General features: G+C 31.9%; 1 protein-coding gene across 3 annotated transcripts; it reads right to left on the bottom strand.

Annotated features, from left to right (window-relative positions):
• Positions 1-7454: 7454 nt before the first annotated feature.
• Positions 7455-10059, bottom strand: LOC133671622 (prohibitin-3, mitochondrial). 3 transcript variants are annotated; one of them, XM_062092430.1, is made up of 4 exons: positions 9672-10059; positions 8500-9031; positions 7851-7890; positions 7455-7737 (listed from the first exon to the last, which is right to left on the bottom strand). In XM_062092430.1, the coding sequence occupies exons 1-2, from the start codon at positions 9981-9983 to the stop codon at positions 8504-8506; spliced, it is 840 nt and encodes a 279-aa protein (XP_061948414.1). In that variant the 5' UTR covers positions 9984-10059; the 3' UTR covers positions 7455-7737; positions 7851-7890; positions 8500-8503. The 3 variants fall into 3 exon arrangements, with proteins under 3 accessions (XP_061948414.1, XP_061948413.1, XP_061948415.1); XM_062092429.1 differs by having other exon boundaries at positions 7455-7890; XM_062092431.1 differs by lacking the exon at positions 7851-7890.
• Between the last annotated feature and the right edge of the window lie 13061 nt (positions 10060-23120).

Below are 23120 nucleotides of genomic sequence, written 5' to 3'. Positions count from 1 at the left end.
ACCAGTTTTCGCTGACGAGTTTGTCACCAGCGAACCAGTTTTTCGCTAATGAATTTACATCACCAGGGAACTAGTTTCACTGACGATTCTGTGCACCAGTAAACCAGTTTTCGCTGACGAGTTTGTCACCAGCGAACCAGTTTCGCTGATGATTCTGTGTTCCAACAAATTAGTTTGCTGACAAATCTGCGTCACTAGAAACCAACTTTCATTAATGATTTTCTGCAACAGACTTACATATTAGAATTGGTTCAATGATTATAATGATTGCATTGTGTGATTGTAATATATGGAATGCTTGAATGTGAACATGTGTATTCTTGAAATATGTATGGTGATGAGTTGTGTGATTACCAAATGCAAATGTATTGATTTCTGACCATTGATGTGTTAGGTTGTACAATCAGGATCAGACCTTTGATAGGACAAGACACCCCATGGGAGGAACAAGTAGGTGGTTTCCACCAAGGTTGTTAAAATCATGTGTTGACTCGTAAAATTGTATGATTTTATGAGTCAATATATGTTTAACAGCTTAAATTGTTTGAAAAACTTGAACATGGTTAGAATCAGGTTGAAATTAGGTGAAATCGTTAAAATCGGGTGAAATCGCAAAAAAAAACGATTTCAGGACCGTTTTAACGATTTCAACAAAATACATAAATTAAACTGAAGTAAATGTTTCCTCGCTCCAGTTGTCTTGCGCCTATTGGCTATTAACCAGCTGAACATTAAATCGGCTTCCTTTCATCCTTTTCAATGAGAACATCGTCTGAACTCTGAACATTAAATCTTTAATCTCCTTCTCAAAGGGCTTCGTTTTCTCCAGGGAAGAGGCTTTCTGGAGTGAAGCTTTCACTTGCTGTCTCGAACTCTCTCATACGTGAGACATTATTTGAAACAAAAGCTAACATGTGCCATCCCATTTTGAACCTCAAGAAACCCCCAAAAACCAGAAAACCCCTCTTTATTTTTTTTTCTTTTTTCTCTCTCTTTCAATCAAAGAAGAAAAGGAGATTAGGTTACAATTTCAAGTCATGTAAACCCCGGAAATAAACTTGTATATTAAACTGAAAACAATATAGATAAAAAAAAAGAGAGATATAACTCCAATTATAAAAAGAAAAAGGAATGGTGAAAAAATAAAACATTTAAATAAGTGAGGCCAAAGTGTAATTAAAGAAAAATGATACTATAAATACCCTATTTTTCTTCCTCCTAAGGCTGGTTGCAGTGGAGACAAGAGGGAGGAGAGAAATTTTTTTTTTCCACCAAAAATTGAGAGAGAAACACTAAAACTTGTTATGTTCATACAATAATTAGATCAGTTGGTAGGGAAAACATCTTTAGGCAAGGAAATTAATAAGAAACAAGTGAAGAAATTGGGAGCGGAAGAGAAGAGTCAAACAAGTGAAGCTGGTGTGCAAAAAGAAAGGAGTAAAAAAAAATTCGACTAGTTAAGGATCGAATTCCAGTTTATCACTGGGTGCGGGGCCCTAAACTTGATTATGCAAACCAATTTGAATTCGATTAGGAATTGATGTATTAATTTTGAATATAAGCTAGGGTTTTTTAAGAGAATTTGGGGTAAATATAGAATTGTGTGAAATTAAATTAATTAGAGCATTGTAGATTGCTTTGAATTTAAAATATGTACAAAATATCAAAGAAAATTCAATGGTTAAAGAATCATAAGTGGCCGGCCATTAATTGGAAAAGGTGAATTTATGATTTTCCTTGTACATTGCTTTCGATGTGTTGTTTATAATGTGAACAATGGTTAGAGGAGATAATTATTGCATGAGAAGGACTTAGTTATCTTAGGCCAAGTTTCGGTCAACATAAGGTTAAAAGAAAGGGAGGAGGAGTTTTTGAGATTTTGTATGTTAATAATGGATAGATTGTATGTTGTAGAAGGTCACATTTAGTGAGGTTACCATACATATAATGTAGAAATTATTGTTTTGGAGGAAGAGTGGGAAATGAAGATGTTTGAAGGTTCAATTAAACCTTTGATGAAAATTGGACAAATTCATCTCCCTAGATTCTAAAAAGGATTCGAGCCTCAAATTGATAGAATTTAGGAGAGGTTTCTTCATAGAAGTTATTTCCAAGGTGTTAGCTTTCCAACAAGACTAACCTCACTTAAATTGGAGTTCTAGAACTCCAAATATAGGTAAAACTCTGAGAAGAGGTTAGGCTGCAACCCCTACTAACAGTTTCGACAAGTTACTAAAACGGGAAATTTAGACACGTTAGGGGCGTAATTAGGTTTCTTTCCCTCAAAAAATATGTAGTGTTGTGTCTTAGCATTCAAAGAAAATAAGCCATGTTTGAAACTAAAATTTATAATATTAGCTATGATTAAATAAAGAACAAATCTTAAAGGATGTAATGGAAAATACAAATGTTAAGGAAAAATTGTTGAAGGGAGGTCAACATTTGTTATTATTATTGTTATTATGAGAAATGTAACTTTAATAGAAAATAATGTGGAATACTTGTGAATACAAGAGGGACCACAAGAGCTGCACAACAGCAGTAGGGGAGCGCGAGTCAAGCTTCTGCAATAAGTAGATGTTCTATACCTATATCCTTTTAAAATGTACATAATTATGATTTTTTTTTAATTTTTGAATTGTATATACATATGCTTCCAAAAAGAGAAAACACCTAATGAAACGGCTGAGAAATGGAAACAGACTTGATTAACTATCTCGGTTAGGAATGGTTAATGATATCAATGGGTTCTATTGATATCAGTATTTTTTTGGATTTAATTAGTCGGTCCTAAGTACGGGAGACTAATAATGTTAGTAGAGTTTGTTAACTTTGGCATGATCACTATGGAACATGGAAGATTTTGAACTTGATTAACTATTCAGGTTAAGAATAGTTCATGATATCGATGGGCTACATTGATATCGACATTTCCATGAAAACTTGATTTTTTATTCTTGGTATGGAGATTAATGATGTCAAGAATCCTTGACATTAGCAATTCCGAGGATATTTTAAGGTATTGTTGGAACTTGATTAACTATTTCGTATAGGAATAATAAATGGTATCAATGGGCTACATTGATATCAGCATTCATGACAAACTTGATTGGTCAGTCTCGGTATGGAAGAGTAATGATATTAATAAGATTCATTAGTATTGACATTACCATCCAAAGATTCTTAGAAAAGAAAAGATTTGATTAGCTATCAAGTGAAGAATAATTAATGATACCAATAAATTGGCATTGGCACTTTCTTGAAGAAATTTTTCTTCGGTATTAATAAATGATGTTGGTTAGAAATTGATAGTGGAATGGAAAAATGTTAGTGAATTCATGAGAAAGAAATCCTAAAAGGACCAAGTCGGGAGTTTTAAGAAGTATGAATGAATTTTCGTCTTGATAAATTATTTAATTACCAATGTTAATATTGTTTTTCCATGATATTTATTATCCAATGTTATATTTATTTCAGGTCTGTCACACTCATGTCAGGAGTGAATATTAGATCTTTCTATCTTTTTGTTATCTAGTTTAAATTGAATGTTCATGTATTTTGTATCTTAAGAAACTGTTCTGACTTAAATTGTATTAATATATTTTAAATTGAATGTATTAACTTAATTTATATTTTCATGTATTTATATTTATATTTTACATGTAAGTCTGTTTATTTATTTAATGTCATTTAATACTTCATTTATATTATATTAATGTTTGGGAAAATTGTGATTGTGTTGATGTGGATTGTTGGAATTGAGACTTAGGATGATTGGATCGTGATTAGATAATGATTAATAGAAGTGTAATAGGTTATTATCGATAATTTGAAACTTTCCGGTATAGGAAAAACTCTACTAAAATTTTGGTAGAAATTTCGATGGACTTTTATATAAATTTGTTTTCTTTTTAAAGAATTAACTATGTTTTTTTCTATATTACAATTGGTATGTTGTCCCAGTAACTAAGTTGTTATAGGTCAATTGAATTTCAGAAAGGTATCACGATACATGTTAAAAAGTGTTGTACGAGTTTTGTTATATGTTGTCTTTTAACTTATGAATTCTTATTTGGAAATGATTTGTTTTCTAATAATACAAGAATATTCAATAACTTATTTTGAAGAATTCTCTAGTCCTATAAGAAAGATTAATAGGGGCAACAATCTTCTTTACTTAGAGAAGATTATTTAAAGCTAAAATTAAATTGTCCTTACCAATTAAGAAAACAAAGGGACATCAATTTCAAATTTGATTCTCCTAATTTAGATGAGATTTCTAAAGGGCATTAATTGTTATCCTAGCCTTTCTAAAATATAATTTCAACTATAAGACTATTTAAGTTAGTGAATTATACTATTTTAGGTTATTTCATTCTTATATGTGCAACAACTTTGGTATAAAGGTTTATTTGATTGTGGGTTTTTGAATCTTTATATCCACGAGGTTTGCATAAAAAAAACATTCTTTTCTTTACAAATTTATTATACAAAGTTAGAGAAAAATAACTAATTTCTTTATATTGCAAGTATTCTAAAGACGTTGGGCGGTGGCTATCATAATCATTTTTTACCCTTAATTTTTTCAACATATTTTTTAAAAAATAAACATATCATGTAAATATTTTTTTAATCTTTGTTTGTAAATATTATTGTTTAAAATTTACCAATGTTTGTTTAGAAACGTTTGGGTTTCAGAATAGATACACTATTATTATGAGTAGACCTGGGTTGTGTCAACATGACCCCATAGAGCCCGGTCAATGAGAAGTAACGACATTTGTACATATTTTGGACATGATTAAATAGAATGGAGAAAAGCTTAATTAACTATTATTATTCTCTTGGGTCTAATACTTATATTTCAAGAGTAAGGATTAAACACTGAGGTCAAATTATTGTTTAAGACAAAAAATCTTTTACCTTAAATAACAAACACATGTGACTAGTTTGAACAAACTTTTAACATATAAGTATAATAAGTATTTTCATCATTTAAAACAAACTCGAAGAAGCTTATCTTAAGTAGGATGTTATAGGAAAATTTGTATCTTACATTTGATATAATTAGTTCCTTACCCAAGAATTTTTAAAGATTAGCTAATGTTTTTTAGTTACCATAAAACTATATGATAATTTTTTTAAAAAATTTTACCCTTTATGTATCATATTAGTTCATCGAGTATGATATAGTATATGAATTAGAGTTTGTTTTTTTATTTAATTGAGCACATTATTTTTTTTTCAAATTTTGCACTCTATTAATTGCTCTGTTTTTTATGATGTATACTTTAGATATTTACTTAAAAAAAAAAATGCAATGTTGGGGCATCAAATTTTAGTTTTTCTCAATTGAACTTTGAATTTTATTTTTTATATATGCCAACTTTTTTGATTGTGTCAATCAAATTCTCTATATAAAAATATTTGTAAGTTTTTTCATTTATACTGCAATCATATGATATTTATTTTTTTAATTAAAATAATAAATATATTAATAGTACAAAAGGAGTTTACATCTTAAAAAAAAATTATTTTCATTTATATCATACAAACACAACTTATTTTAGAAGGTGCTTTTTAACTAAAAGAAAATCATATTGAAAAATGAAAAATTAGTCATTTTATTAAAATAATAAAAAAGTTAGTTTATTAAAATGAAGAAGATTAAAATTCATGTATTTTATTTACATAAACTGAAAGTTGAACCAATAATGAATTTAAAGGCAACTGATGGAAAAATTAATACAGATGGATGAAATTATTTTCATTTTCAAATCTGAAATTAAAAATAACAAAACTTCAAAGACAATTTTTAGTTTTATAATTTTTAATGTCAAAAAACTAAACTTGACCGAATCGTACTGGTTTTCAATTCGATTCGGGTCATATTTTCAAGAAATATCATTTCCGAATTTGGTTGGATTTTTTTAGTCCAAACTAGACCAAACTGATTCTGAACATCCCTAGTAACATTTATAACAACAATCAAGGGCAAATCACTTAAATGAAAAAAGAGATAGCCAAGTAACTTGTATTGATAAACATTGTTTATGCTATCGTCAAGGGCATCACGTTCACACCATAGTTATCAAACCCGATCCAGGAGTTGACCTGGCTAAGAAGCCGAGTCACAAGTTACACAGGTTAACCTAGAAAAATTAAAAAAATATTAAAAATTTTAATATTTCATATGAAAAAATTAAGAAACAATTCATGTAAATATAGACTATATATGTTGTAAATAATAAAATTTAAAAGAATATATCAAAAAGATTTTTCTATCACATTAAAAGATATTATGTTATCCTTTTAGGTTGAAGTATTTAAACAAAAAAAAATTTTCATCCCACATTGAATAAACACAATTTTTTTCTTGTGAACATAGAGTATATATAATAAAGGGATTCAAATCTCGTATTATTTATAATAAAAGACTTCAAATCTCATATTAAAAAAATAATTTTTTTCTTGTGAATATAAAATGTATATACTAAAGGGTTTTAAATCCTTCAAATCTCACATTGAAAAGATATTATGTTATCATTTTAAGTTGAAATATTTAAATCAAAAAGTTTTTTTATCCTATATTGAAAAAACATAATTTTTTTTCTTATGAATGTAGAATATATATACTAAAGAGCTTCAAATCTCACATTAAAAAAATAACTTTTTTCTTGAGAATATAAAATATATAAACTAAAGGATTTCAAATCCCACATTGAAAAATAAAACATTCTTCTAGTATTTATAGTGAACTTTAAAAAGAATAACCAACTAAAAAAATATGAAAAAAAAAAGATCTAGAAGAAAAACCACATTTGAAAAAAAAAACCAGATATTGTCCGGGTTTGCTTGGGTCATGGGTCGACCCGATGGGTCAACCGGGTTTTTCCATATTTTTACATTGTCCGGTCTTTTTCCTTACCCTGACTGGTTCAGCCATCAAGCTGACCAGATTCCAGGTTGATCCACCAGGCCAATCCAGGTTTATTACCTCTGGTTCACACCAACAACCATTCTGCAATGCAAATGAATCGTCCCAATTCCACAATGCAAGTACTGGTGCTATAACTATGTATACACTCGCATCCCCGTACCAACAGACTACCAAGACTTGTGACCACTCACTCTCTCCGTAATAGTTACCACTATTTCCATCAAAACAGGTATCTAATCAGATATCCCATAATGGAATCTCTAGGAGGTATCATGGTAACGGGCACTGTATCAAATTGAAACTCATGCACTGTATCAAATTGAAACAGTCTAGGAACGTAGTCCAACCTTTCCAAAAATTAAATTTGTTTTTGCTTAAAATTAATATTTTTTTTTATTTTTAGATCTTTTTGATACGCTGATATCAAAAATAATTTTTTAAAAAATATTATTTTAATGCATTTATAAGTAAAAAGCACATTGAAAAACAACCGCAACCACACTCCCAAACACAATTAAAAATGGTCACCCATCAAGGACCACATTCATTCACATATTTTAAGCACATTAGTAATCAAATCCTTGAGTTACCCTATAGCTGATCATAGCCATAATATAACAAAAAAACCACATGTCTTCCCTTCAACATAAGATCCTGAATTCCTGAACTCTAAACTTTTGATCTTAAAACGAATTCAAATGATATATGGTCTTTACAAAATCAAAAGATTTATACTAAAAAGATATACTACCCTGCAATTCACAATCAGGCAATGAAATCACACAACACCAAAACCCCTGCAAAAAAGAGATGTGAAATCAAGAATTATGAAGACAAAAAGTCGATGTATTCAATGACAATGTGAAGATGCAAAATTGCTTGGACTTTATACTAATAAAGAAAGTACTACCCTGCAATTCACAATCAGTTAATGCCATCACACCAAACCCCTGCAAGAAATAGAAGTGAAATCAAGAATTATAAAGACAATAAGTAGATGTAGTCAACGACAATGTGAAGAGGCAAAATTATTTGGATTGAGATCCATGACCTTATTAACACTAGCTTGAAAGGAATTTGACATCCACATTTTACATGGAAATAAAGGGAATGAGGAAGCTAAATGAAACCACAAACCAGTTGACTTGAGGATTTCAGGGTGAAATGTGGTGGCAAAAGATAGGAATGGCCTAGCATTTAACACTAATCACAAAGCAGCAGCCTAAAATTTGATTGCCAACCCAAAAATTCAAATGGCAAACACCAAACATCATTCCAATATAAGGATAGAAAGCATTTATAATAATTATACCATGCAGCAGCGTCAAAACTCCATTGCCAACTCATAAATCCAAGAGGTGAAAAGAAAAGATGAATCCCAATCCCAGAGCCAAATTCAAGCACCCCAACATGGGATAAAAAGCATTAATATTAATCACCAAGCAGCAGCATAAAATTTCCATTGCCAACCAATAAATTCTAGTGGTGAAATCAAACATCAATCCAACTCCCACAGGTGAATTCAAGCATCCAAATGTAGGTAAAAATATAGAAATTACCTATTCAACGGTTTGCATTCAGGGCCAGAAGCATGTTGTTACCACCAGGAAGGTATGCCACATTAGATGACTTGGCCAGAGTTGAAGCAATTTCCCTCGATGCTTCAATCCTTCTCAATTCAATCAACCCCATACCAGCCTTTGTTGTTGCCTCAGAGATCAGCTTAGCAGCATCACTCTCACCTTCTGCCCTGATAATTGCAGCCCTTCTCTCCTGGTCAGCTTTCATGACAACAAACTTGGACCTCTCTGCCTCCTGCTGAGCAACCTGCTTCTGCTCCACAGCCCTTGAGAACTCCACTCCATAAGACAAGTGGGTAATAGCCACATCATCCATCACAATGTCAAAGTCTCTTGCACGCTTGATGAGCGAGTCACGGACCATAGCTGACACATGAGGACGTTCAGTGAGGAGCTGGTCAGCATTGAACTGTGCAACAACAGCCTTCAAGACCTCATTGCCAATCGAAGGAAGCACCTTCTCATCATACTCAAGCCCAAGACGTTGAAAGATATGGGGCAAACGTGACACCTGCTCAAAATAACCTTTCTTCCATCAAATTTTCACAAAATGAAAATACAAGCATTAACACTCACCATTTAAGAATCTGCTTAATTCTGACTATAGTGAAGAAGAAATGAGTGAAAAATAGAAAACTTCAGTCCTCAATTTCCACAGCCACATGCTTCGCTTCTAAGCCAAAATCTCAATCGATAATTGAAAAGCTCAACTGAGAAAATAAAATGACAAGCTGAATTAATCTCCTCTTTCTTTTTGCTAGCAATCTAAATTATACACCCGTCTCAAAACCAAGTTTTGCTAGCTAACAGAATCATATACAGCACATTAAAAAACAGCACAAAACCCCTCTAAATACCACTGGAACACACTTTGCCCAACAGAAAATAATAAAATCACAGACTAAATGCATCTCCTTTCTTTGCTGCATAGCTAAAACCAATTAAATGCATCTCGAAACCAAGTAAAACTAATTCACTAGCTAAAATCAACACAAACCCAACAAAAAAAGAAGAAAAAGGTCATCTGAAAAAACAAAGCAAAACAGCAAAAAAGTACCCTTGAAAAACCATCGAATCAAGCAATACCCATTTCTATCCATTTCAATCAAAAGAAAAAACATAAATAAAATGATTTTGATTTTATGAATTACCTCGGGACGAGAGAGAACACGGAGTGTGAGATTGACCATCTGGAGATCTTTAGTACCAGAGACAGAAGAGAAAGTGTGAGGGCGTGTTCGGATATCAAAGATAAATGGCTTTTGAAGCCAAGGGATAAGAAAATGAGTCCCTTCGCCGATGGTAGTGTCAATGACTCCACGGAATCTGTCAAAGAGAACAGCGCGTTGGCCTCCATCGACTGTGTAAAGAGAGGAGTTGAGAACGGTAGCGGCGGCGCCGATACCGAAAGCTGCGCGAGCGAGGTTGTTAAGAAAGGAAACCGCTGCTTGGCTGCTACCCATTGTGGAAGAAGGTGATTGTGAGAGAGGAGAAGTGGGTTTCGAGAGAAGATGGTCTTAGGGTTTATGACAGATGGATATTTTGACGTGACTTAGAGGAGAGGTTAGAATAAAATGGGGCGGGGCAGGTCGGGTTAATTTTGTTTGGGTTGCTTGCTAAGTAATATTTTTCTGTTTAGATTTTTTTTTCCTCCTATTTTCTGAATTTGCTTTTATAAAAGATATTCAATTCAAAATTTCAAAAGAAATTTTTATCAATTTGAGATTTTCCTGATAGGGTATAATTTATTCAGAGTCTATTTAGAATGGTTGTAAAGATTATATTTTTAAAGTGATTTTTTATTAAAAATATATAAAAATAATATTTTTTATATTAAGATATCAAAACAATTCAAAAAACACACAAAAATTTTTTTTGTTTGAAGCTAAAACAATCAAAGATTTTTTAAAATATAGTCCATATGTAAAAATATACGTTGTCTAAGTTTTCAGATGAGATTTCTCAAAAATTTAAATTAATAAATAAAAATAAAAAATTCAACTCACCAATCAATTGAATTGTCAATTTAAATAATTGAATTGTAATGTTTATCAATATAACTAAAAAAATTAAGATTGGTTTAATTTATTAATATAATTTAATTGTTTATATAAACAATGAATTATATTAATATATATTTTATAATAATTTTGTATTGTAATTTAGTTAGTTAATACATATCATATATCTAAAGATTACAAGTTTAATTCTCACTAGCAATAATACTTGCTTTCAAACAAAAGATGATAGGTTGCGCTCCCTTTATATATAAAAAATATTGCACCAAGTTTTTAGATCTCCTTTAAAGCCTACAAGTTGTAAAAGGCTCTTGGAGGTTTTTTTATGTTTTTTTTAATTTTAATTTTTAATAAAAAGGTGTTTATATAATTTTATTATTTAGCATTGGGGTGATGATTAATCAATTTTTATATTTTTTATCATATAATAAATTAAAAAAAATTAATACAACTTAGTTGAGTTTATAGGTATGTGGTCTGACATATTTTATTTTTTTTTGGACTTGTTTAATTGACAAGGTTATGTTAAAATAATTCTCACACAAGTTAATTTATAACTTGAACTAAGTAAAAAATCAAGAAAAGAGTTTTCAAGTTTGAATTGTTGTACCGAATATAATAACAATATAAAAAAATATACAATTTAAATATTTTTATATATTTTTTTTTTAAAGCAATATCACGAGAGATAAACAAAGAGTGTATCTATTCTAAAAACAATCTCTTTACAAATCTTCGTTCTAAAAAAATAATATAAATTCATTCTTAAAATAAGAGATTGAACTGTAGATAGGTGTTGTGGCATCACTCCAAATGGGAAGGTAATGAAAAATTTAGTGCTGGTGTTTATTTAATTTTCTGATTATCTTTATTTTTATTTTTTTATTTGAGTATCTTTACATTGTTTTTCTATAATTATATTCACTTTTATTTCTTTTATTTAAATATTTGCCTTTACTATATTTTATTTTAACTATCTACATTGGAATTCGATAAATTGATGATAACTTGCCTTATGAAATAAAGCCACTATTCCTAAATAATTTAACGGGATAAAAATCTAAATCTAGATTATTATAAAAAAATATATTAAATAATAAAGATGTACAAATGTCCAATCCTTCATGTTTTTTATGGGTTATTTAAAAATCTTAAAACACAGCAATCTAATTGTTGTTCTTCTTAGTAAGATGACATATACCTATTATGAGATTATTTTTTTTTTGAAAATTAGTATAATTTGACCAAAACATTGACAAACTAGGACCAGTAAAAAAAAACATTTGAAAAATAACATATTATTAACAAATATGGGATACGAAATAATAAGAAATAACATATTATTAATAAAGATATGAGAGGGAATAATGATTTTAATAAAGATATTGTTGAAAACAACAACTCTGACAACAAAAAAATCAAACCGTAAATTAACTCTAAATACAAACCCTAAAACAATACTTTAACCTCAAACCATAACTCTAAATCTCTAAAACAAACTTTAAACACTGACACTAATTTTTAACCCTAAAAACAATTTCTAATTATATATAATAAAATCTTTTAGTTTTTTAGCCTTTTTTATCTTTTAATATTTTTTTAATTTTATTATTTAGTATAAGGTTTTATTGAATTTTATTTTTAAATATTGAGTTGATAGTAAACCCTATACAAACCAAAAATACATAAAAAAGATCAAAAATCCCAAAAGATTTTATTATATTTAGTTAAAGTTTGTTATTATGACTATTAATTACTGTTTGTTTTTAGGGTAAATAATTAGTGTTAGTGTTTAGGGTTTTCTTTTAGATTTAAGGTTATGATATTGTTTAGTGTTTGTATTTAGAGTTGGGGTTAGAGTTAAAGTTAGTTTACAGTTTGAGTTTTTTGGTTAAAGTTATTATTTTCAATCACATCTTTATCAGAGTTGTTATTCATAATCATGTTTTTGTTAAAACTATATTATTTTTCAAATAATATTTTAGCTTTTGCTATTTTACTAAAAATTTTGGTCAAGTGTGTTAAAAAGGAAAAAAAATACTCTTATAATGACAGGTTTTTTATCTCAAACTTCTTTCATATACATTTGGATCATTCTCTAGCCAACTTATTTTCTTATTATAATTCAACTCACCAATTGGATGACTTGGCTACAAAAAGTCATATGACAAACAATCTAGATGGACCTAATAAACTATTTTAATTGATTTTTATGGTCTTGATTTTATTGTAAAAAAAAGTATCATAATATCTTAATTAACTCAAGCTAACTTTGGACCTTATATAACTCAAATTCATACTCATTAATATAATCAAAATTAAACTTGATAAAAGCTTCCAACAAGCCTACTGTACCGCTCAAATCAAACTTATACGTGGGCCGATCTGATTTAGATTAATGAACCATCAAGGAGATTGGACCAAACCCATCATCATTTACAAATCAAGGCTAGTTAAAACTATTCCACGCCAAAAACTCATCATGACTAAATGAAACACAAGCTATATTCCAAGGAAAAAATACAATCTTTATTGAATAGTCTCCTCATCAAACCCAAACATAAAATTGAAAGCCCTTTGTAAAACATTCATTGCTGAACCATATCAATTATTATTCGTACACTAAAATGCACTTTACTTTTAGAATAATTCACATATTTCTAGATTAAAACAAAATTTACCATCCATGACAAAGTTCACCTATGAAGATCAATGTATTTTATTATTGGTTTCCTGGTATTGTCTAATTAAAGACCTAGGTACATGTATAACACCCCTTTATTTAGAACACATTTATAACCAAATACTTATCATATAGAAATGAAAAATTAGGGTTTTTTTTTTCTCATATTAAGAAATTATTTGTCTTGTTTCTTTTAAATTCCATCATATTAAAGACTTATTAATTTCTTTCCGTAGAGGTATGGGTGACATACTTGTAGTTAGTGTCTCTTTTTGCTTGGGCTTTACGTCCCTCTTGTATAAGAAAAAAGGAAAGAAAAGAAAAGAAAACACGTCTTAATGGAAGAATAATGTTACTATTTTTTACATCATATAAAAGGTAGTATTTTTAAGATTAGGATGTATGTTTTCATTTATTGATGAACTACCTATAATTCTTAGCATATTTATTACACGTATTGATGTGATTAAATGGAAAACTTTTATCAAAACATATAATTAAAATAAAGCATCACTCATTATTGATAGGATTTGTCTCTGATTTTTTTTTTGAAATTTTAAATCTACTCAACTTGTGAATTTTTGTAGCAAGTTTTCTCACAATTCACTCTCTCAGTTTTTTTTCACGGAAAAAATAAATCCCAAATAATCTAGTTTAATACATGAAATTTAAAATTTATTTTTGCTATTCATATGTAAAACCTCTACTGATTACAAGTAGTAATGTCTAAGGAAACAAAAAGGGTTTCTAATCATCTATTCATACAACACATTATGTAACAGTTTAGCATTCATTATAACACAATAAAAATCTTTCATAGTACTTGTACAAACATTAAATAACAATTTAACAATCCATTATATCACAATAGTAGACCCTTTGTGATATCCGTACAAACATTCCATAACAGTTTAGTACTAGCTATAACACAATAAAAGGCCCTTCGTAATAAATTCACTTCGGGGAATTAATGTTATGCTAGAAGGGGTGGAAGCCACCTACATGTTCCTCTCGTGAGGTGTCATTGTCTAGTCACAGGTTCGATCCCAGTCGCACCACCTAACACATCAATGATCACAAATCAACATATTTGCATTTGATAATCACATAACTCGTCATCATACATATTCCAAAAATTTACATGTTCATATTCATGTGTTCCACATATTACACAATCATACAATGGAATCATTACAAGCATTTACGTCATTTCTGACATGGAAGTCTCTCGCAGAAAATTGTTAGTGAAAGTTGATTCGCTGGTGATGCAGAATTCAACAACGAAACTGATTCACTGGTGACCTAGGATTCGACAACAAAAACTGATTTGTCGGTGATAAAGAATTCAACAGCGAAAACTGATCGCTGGTGGCACAACATTTGGTAGCGAAAACTGATTTGCTGACGACTCAGAAATCCAGTCCTATGACTGGCGCAAAAATTATCAGCGCATATAGGCCATTGTTGACTCACAAATCGTTGATGAGAACTGAGTCGCTACCGACCTAGAAATCATCAATGAAATCTTGTTCTATGGCTGACGCTGAAATTGTAAGTGCACATGTCCTACTGTTAACATAGAAATCATTGACGAAAATTGAGTCGCTACCAACTCAAAAATCATCAATGTAACCCAGTTCTACGGTTGACATTGAAATTGTCAGCGCACATATCCTACTGCAAACATAGAAATCATTGATAAAATCTGAGTCACTGCCAACTCAGAAATCATCAACGCAAACTAAGTCATTGCCAGCTCAGAAATCATCACCGCAAACTAAGTCGTTGTCGATTCAAAATCGTCAGCAACAAGGTGAGTCATTTTTTGTTTTGCCTTCTCTCAAGCTACACATAAGGTTTACGCTACATGTTTTTCCTTACACATATTCCAACCTAGCCGAGTGTAATCATCACCAACCACACTCCAATCATCATACATCATTACGCAACACAAAAACAACATCCCTGTAAGTACATTTACCAAGGTTTCTCCCAAGTCATCACTTCTAAGACCGACAACTAGCATTGCTATAACCATACATTCTTACATTCAAAATTGTATCATGGTAATGCACCTACACAACTAACACAATTATTCAACACATAAGGGTTCTATTTCCAATTCATCTCATGTCATTCTAACTATGTTCATCATGCATAGTTTCCTTCATGACTCATTCCCTCCCCTTGGTCGAAACTTTGCTACCCATTACTCCCTAGTTTGTACATGCAATTTCATTATATTTTATCATAAGTTTACTCACAATAACATTTCTCAATGCATACCCATTCCCATGATTCATAAACATGTTCATTCATTATACAACAAAACCAAAGCATTAGATCATGATGTAATTTTCATTTCAGCTCCAGCGTGATTCTAAGGCTTACTAACAATACAATTTTGCACGTAACATCAATCCAACACATTTTCAAATAACTTCATCAACCATATATGCAGAATTTATGTTATTAATATAAGTATAATCACAACAATCATGCCGCAACCTCATTCTCATTCATTTGAACCATATTCATGCAAGTTCATTAATCTCATAATAAATCAAAGCATTAACATTAACATAGGTTCTGTTTCAACTCAAATATCATTCTAAGGGTTCAACAAGATCATAATTTTGCACATTCTTACATTTTATTTTCACACAACTCTTCACTCATGCATGATAAATCCATACATTATCATGAACATGAATTTTTTACCGCAGCTCATGCATGTTTCCATGAGTTAAACAAGGTCACAAATTTAAGGTTTTATCATTTCATTTCATCCTTTTCCATTATTTTCTTTGGCCGCCCCTTAATCTAGGTTTTGTTCATCATGTTCATCCATTTCTTTCTATTAACGTTTCTGGAATATGTCCCTCATCCAGCCCCCATTCTCCTTAATCTTTCTATCTAGTCCTCTCAAGTAATAGGTGTAAGAACCCTAGCCAAACCCTTGCGGTTTTCTTCTCCTTTCTGTCTTGAAATTCCAAGAAGAAAGTAATGAGGTGGTGTTCTTTCCTTGCCTCATGATTTTAGGTTATCCTAGGTAGGTTTCTTATATAGTTCTTCTTCTTCTTCCTCTCCACTTTTGGTTTTTCTTCCTTCCTTCTCCAGCTGCACCAGTCGACCTCCTTCATTCCCCTTCCTTCCATGGTTTTGGCCATTTATGTTTTTCCTTAACTCTCTTATTTCCTCTAATGTTCAAGAGGGGTACATACAACTGAGTTTATGGGTTTCTCTTTGGAAAAGAGAGAGAAGGTTTGCTGCATGCAGCTGATCGATTTTTAGGAAGAGGGATTGTTATAGCCAAGGCTGCTGGCCGACTATTTTTTGGGAAGAGGAAGGGTCACCTTCTTTTCCCCCTTGCATTTATACCCCTCACTTAGTTTCTTCTTAAATCCATACTTGAGGGAGTGATTTGTGTTTTACACCTTTTAGATCCTTAATTCTACACAATTTTTACTCTATAAAGGTATTTTTTTTGTTTTAAGTGTTTTACTCTCCTTTGTTTATTTCTCTATTATGTCTTTGTTTCTAGCATCAAAAGAAGGGACAATAAATTGCTAGAACTTTGCCAGCTCATCAAAATATTTACAAAATTACAATTGATGAATTTTATGTTATTTACAATCTAATTGTTAATAGTTTTAAAATATCTTCCCAAACTCGGATTGCCCTAAAATTATAATTGAATGTAGGACTATATGTTATGAGGTTCCTCGTAAAATTTCAGTCTAATCTAATGGTCGGATTCAGTGTTATGCTCAATAGGGTAAAACTAGATAATAAGTGATTTTTTTATTATTTTATTTTATTTTATTTTTCACTAAAAATCCAACTTTTCTCGTTTTTTTTTTATTTTTTAACTATTCATTTTAATCACTCATTTTTCAGGGTTTCACATTCTCTGCTCCTAATAAAATTTCATCCATGAAATTTAAATTTCTTACTTATTTCAACGAATAAGTTTGGATATTTCCTCTTTATTTCTGACTCTCTTTCCCATGTTTTCTTCTTCCATTTGTGAATTTCTCCATAAAAGTTTGACCAAGGCAACCTTCTTATTTCTTACCTCTTTTCACTCCTATCAAGTATCTTTACTGTTTTTATTTCTAAGGTCAAGTCCTCCTTGACTTCTCTTAGAATCTATGGCAAAAGTCTTCTAGGATCTATTTCTACCTTTCAAAGTAAAGATACATGAAATACATTGTGTATCTTTGATAGATGTAGGGGCAACATCAATCTATAAGCAAATGGTCCGATTCTCTCCACCACTTTAGATGGACCAATAAATCCAGGTGCTAATTTGTCTTTCATTCCTAAACGAATGATATTTTTCCATAGGGCAACCTTCAAGTATACTTGATCTCCAACTTCAAATTCCAACGATCTTCTTCTATTGTCTACATAGCTTTTTTATCTATCTTGGGCCCCTTTCATTCTATCTTTAATCATTCTCAATTTTTCTATACTCGCCTGCACCAATTCAGACCCTAACAATTTTCTTTCTCCTACTTCCTCCCACTATAGTGGTATATGATACTTTCTTCCATATAAGGCTTCATATGGCGCCATCTCAATTGTCGCTTGATTGTTGTTGTTGTAAGTAAATTCAACCAATGATAAGTGATCTTCCTATTGTCCCCCAAACTCTAAGATACACGATCTTAATAAATCTTCTAACACTTGTATCGTTCTCTCTGACTGTCCATCCGTCTGTGGGTGGAAAGTTGTGCTTAAATTTAGTTCAGTCCCTAAAGCTTGTTGTAAACTAGGCCATAAACTTGATGTAAATCGAGGATCCTGATCTGACACTATGGATATTGGAACTCCATGAAGCCGAAACTATCATTTTCATTGGTAAAAATAGGGAAGACTTGGTCAATCTATCGACAATCACCCAGACTGCATCATTTCCCTTTTTACTGTTTGAAAGTCTGGACACAAAATCCATAGTAATATTTTCCCATTTCCATTTTGGAATTGGGAGGGGTTGTAGTTCTCCTGTGGGTCTCTTATGCTTCATTTTAACTTGCTGACAAATAACATACTTGGCCACAAATTCAGCTATCTCCTTTTTCATCCTTAGCCACCAATAATATTCTTTTAAATCTATGAACATTTTTGTGCTCCTCGGATGCATTGTGAGCCATGATTCATGGGCTTCCCTTAATGTAACACCCTACCTTCCATGACACATTAAGTATTTAATTTTTCACGGGTAATATTTCCCGGGTCATGACTTAATTTATTTGTTTTCTTTCATATAATTTTTTTTCTCATTTTTGTCTTTTTTTTCCTGGTATTTTTCAAGTTTCCATTTTTTAAAATAATAAACTTTTCTGTCCAAATTTCTCGACCCAATATCATTCCTCTAAGGTAAAGATAAATTTGACATGCTCAGTGTAATATTTAATCCATTATCCTTGTAGGTTTACATTTATATCAAAATATTTACACCAGTGTGTACATAAAAATAATTTTCCCGAACAATATAAAAAATCCAATACTACCCCCGTTAAGGTAAATATTCAATTTACTATATTGGATAAATATTTATTTCCCATTCCGTGTAGATTTATTTAGGGGTTTCACACTTAAAATGTTTTCTTTCAAGTCTTTATCCTCTGGTACGTAAACCCATTTCTGTACAGCTAGGATTCCATCTTCCCTTAACTAAAATGGGGTCTCTTGTTTTAGCTTTATCTCACCCTTTATCTTCTCCGCTCTTGCATCGTTCTTCTGAGCTTCTAGGATCTTATCCCATAGCATTGGTTGGGATACCATTTGAGCTAGTAAAGATCCATTAAGTCCCACACCCATTCGTGTCCTTAATTCCCCAACTCTATCAATTCTTTTACATTATTTATTATCATCCCACCAATCACTGCTTTGTTCTTTCTGCTTAGGGCATCTGCTACAATATTTGCCTTCCCCGGGTGATAAGTAATAACATAGTCATAATCCTTTATCAATTCTATCCACATTTTTTACCTCATATTTAATTCCTTTTAGGACATCAAGTACTTCAAAATCTTATGATTTGTAAAAATTTATACTTGGGCTCCATACAAGTAATGTCTCCATATTCTTAATGCAAAGACTACTGTTGCCAACTCTAAATCATGCACCAATTAGTTTACTTCATGAGTTTTTAATTATCTTGAAACATAAGCAATTACCTTCCCATTTTGCATTAACACACCTCCCATGTAAACACCCAACAAATAAAAGGTAAAGTCAGAAATGACTCCACCGTCGTTGTCGATTTATAAATCGACAGCGATAGAGTTTTCTTTGATGATTTTTGAGTTGACAGTGAATCAGTTTTCATTGATAATTTCTGAGTCAACAGGGGCTGTATGCGCCGACGAATCCATGTGTCAACTGTGGAAGTAGTTTCATTGATGATTTTTAAGTCGACAGTGATTTAGTTTTCGTTGATGATTTCTAAGTCAACATGGGCCGTGTGCGTTGACGAATCCATGCGTCAGTTGTGGAAGCAGTTTCATTGATGATTTCTGAATCGGTAATGACTCAGCTTTCATTGATGATTTTTGAGTCAATAGGGGCTGCGTGCGTTGACGAATCAATGTGTCAGCCATGGAAGCAGTTTTGTTGATGTTCTGAATCGGCAGCGGGATAGTTTTCATTGACAATTTCTAAGTCGGCAGCGACTTAGTTTTCGTTGATGATTTTTGAGTCAACGATGGGTGTGTGCGCTAACGAATCCATGCGTTTTGTAAAACCCGGTAAAAAATTTAGTCTTTGGCTGACCAATATTAAAAAGAATTAAAAGATATAAATTGGCTAGCCTTAGAGAAAATTATGGAGAAGGAGGGCTGGCCTATCCTAGGGGAGAATTGGAATAAAAACCAGCCCAAGATAACCCAAAAGAGGGATATGAACAACCTTGTCCAGCACTCAAACACCCCACCTCATTTATGAGAGGTATAAATACAAGGGGAAGAGAAGGTGACCCTTCCTCTTCCTCAAAAATAGTCGGCCAACAGCCTTGATTGTAGCAATCGCTCTTCCCAAAAACCAGCTAGCTATATGCAGCAGACCTTCTCCCTCTTTTCCAAAGAGAAACCCCTTAAACCCAGTTGCATATACCCCTCTTGAACATTAGAGAAGATAGGGGAGTTAAAGAAAAACATAAATGGTCAAAACCATGGAAGGAAGGGGACTGAAGGAGGCCGTCTGATGGAGCTGGAGAAAGACGGAAGAAAAACTAATAGTCTGAAAGAAGAAGAAGAACCACATACGAAACCTGCCTAGGACAACCTAATATCATGAGGTAAGGAAAGAACAACACCTCATTACTTTCTTCTTGGAATTTCAGGACAGAAAAGAGAAGAAAACCGCAAGGGTTTGGCTAGGGTTCTTACACCTATTACTTGAGAGGACTAGATAGAAAGATTAAGGAGAATGGGAGCTGGATGGGGGACTTATTCCAGAAACGTTAACAAAAAGAAATGGATGAACATGATGAACAAAACCTAGATTAAGGGTCGGCCAAGGGAAATAATGGAAAAGGATGAAATGAAATTATAAAATCTAAAATTTTTAACCTTTTTTTAACTCATGGAAACATGCATGAGCTGAGGTAAAAAAAATTCATGTTCATGATAATGTATGGATTTATCATGCATGAGTGAAGAGTTATGTAAAAATAAAATCTAAGAATGTGCAGAATTATGATCTTGTTGAACCCTAAGAATGATATTTGAGGTGAAACAGAATCTATGTTAATGTTAATACTTTGATTTTATTATGAGATTAATGAACTTGTATGAATATTGTTCAAGTGAATGAGAATGAGGTTGTGCCATTATTGTTATGATTATACTTATGTTAATGACATAAATTCTGCATATATGGTGCATGAAGTTATGTGAAAATGTGTTGGATTGATGTTAAGTGAAAAATTGTATTGTTAGTAAGCCTTAAAATCATGCTGGAGTTGAAATGAAAATTACATTATGATCTAATGCTTAGGTTTTGTTGTATAATGAATGAACATGTATGTTTATGAATCATGGGAATGGGTATGCATTAAGAAATGTTATTGTGAGTAAACTTATGATAAAATATGATGAAATTGCATGTACAAACTAGAGAGTAATGGGTAACAAAGTTTCGACCAAGGAGAGGGAATGAGTCATGAAGGAAACTATACATGATGAACATAGTTAGAATGACATGAGATGAATTGGAAATAGAACCCTTATGTGTTGAATAATTGTATTAGTTGTATAGGTGCATTACCATAATACAATTATGAACGTAAGAATGTATAGTTGTAGTAATGGTAGGTGCCGGTCTTGGAAGTGATGATTTGGGAGAAACCTTGGTAAATGTACTTACAAAGATGTTGTTTTTGTCTTACATAATGATGTAGGATGATTGGAATGTGGTTGGTGATGATTATACTCGGATAGGTTGGAATATGTGTAAGGGAAAACGCATAGCGTAAACCTTAGCGTAACATAGGGAGAAGGCAAAACCAGAAATGACTCACCTTGTCACTGACAATTTCTAAATCAACAAAGACTTAGTTTGCGTTGATGATTTCTAAGTCGATAGCAACTCAGTTTTTGTCAATGATTTTTGTGTTTATAGTAGGATATGTGCGCTAATGATTTCAGCGTCAACCATATAACTGGGTTGTGTTGACAATTTTTGAGTTGACAACGACTCAATTTTCATCAACGATTTTTGTATTAATAGTAGGAGATGTGCGCTTATGATTTTAATGTCAGCTGTAAAACCAAATTTCTTTGATGATTTCTTGGTCAGTAATGACTCAATTGTCGTCAATGATTTATGAGTCAGCAGTAGCCTATATGCGCTGATGATTTCAACGCCAGCCATAAGACTAGATTGCGTTGATGATTTCTTAGTCGTTAGAGAATCAATTTTCACTGTTGAATCCTATGCCACCAGTGAATCAATTTTGCTGTCGAATTCTGTGTCACCAGTTGTAAACACCAAAGAAAAGTAAATTAAAGCTGGAAATGACTCCACCACCGTTGTTGATTTCTGAATCGGCAGTGACACTGTAAAATCCAACAAAAATTAGTGTTGGATCGGCCTATCCTAGGGGAAAATTGGAATAGTAACCAATCCAAGATAACCTAAAAAAGGGATAAAAACAGCCTTGGTCTAGTGTGCCCAAACACCTCATCACACTTATAGGGGCTATAAATACAAGGAGAGAGAAAAGGTGACTCTTTCTCTCCCCAGAAATAGTTGCAGCCATTGCTGCAATTGAACCTCTCTGCCCCCAAGAAAAACCAACCAGACCACCTGCATGCAAACTCTCTTAGTGAAGAGTGAGTAAGAGAGTTGAGAAGAAGAGAGAAGGTGACCCTTCTTTTCCCAAAACCAACCCCGACAGCTGCAACAGACCCTTCCCTCTGTCTAGAGAAAAACACATAATCTAGTTGCATGCATTCCTCTTGAACCCTATAGAGGAAAAAAGAGTTAATAAGTGTTGAACATGGTTGAAACCAGAGGGTGTGTAACAGTCAGCTGGTACAGCTAAAGAAAGAGGGAAGGAAAACCAAAACCAGAGAGAAAGAAGAAGAAAAAAAAACATGAGTGGAAGGGGGAGAAAAAATTGTCAAATTCCTTCCTAAAACCACTACAAATAGTAAGGTATGAACCAAATCTTCTCTTCAGTTGTTCTTGAGCCTTGGAACCGAAAGGGAGAAGAAAAACCATGAGGGATTGGTTAGGATTTTATACTAGCTGCTAGGGAAAAGAAACTAAACTAAAAAGAAAGACAATAAAAGGGCTGAATGAGAGACCTATAACCAGAATAGACAATATGAGGGGATCAATGGTTTTGCATATGCAAATCTAGTTATTGGCTGGCAATAATGGTG

This window comes from Populus nigra, chromosome 13 (assembly GCF_951802175.1).
Source record: "Populus nigra chromosome 13, ddPopNigr1.1, whole genome shotgun sequence".
Lineage (NCBI taxonomy): Eukaryota > Viridiplantae > Streptophyta > Magnoliopsida > Malpighiales > Salicaceae > Populus > Populus nigra.
This window is presented reverse-complemented; position numbering and strand designations above follow the sequence as displayed.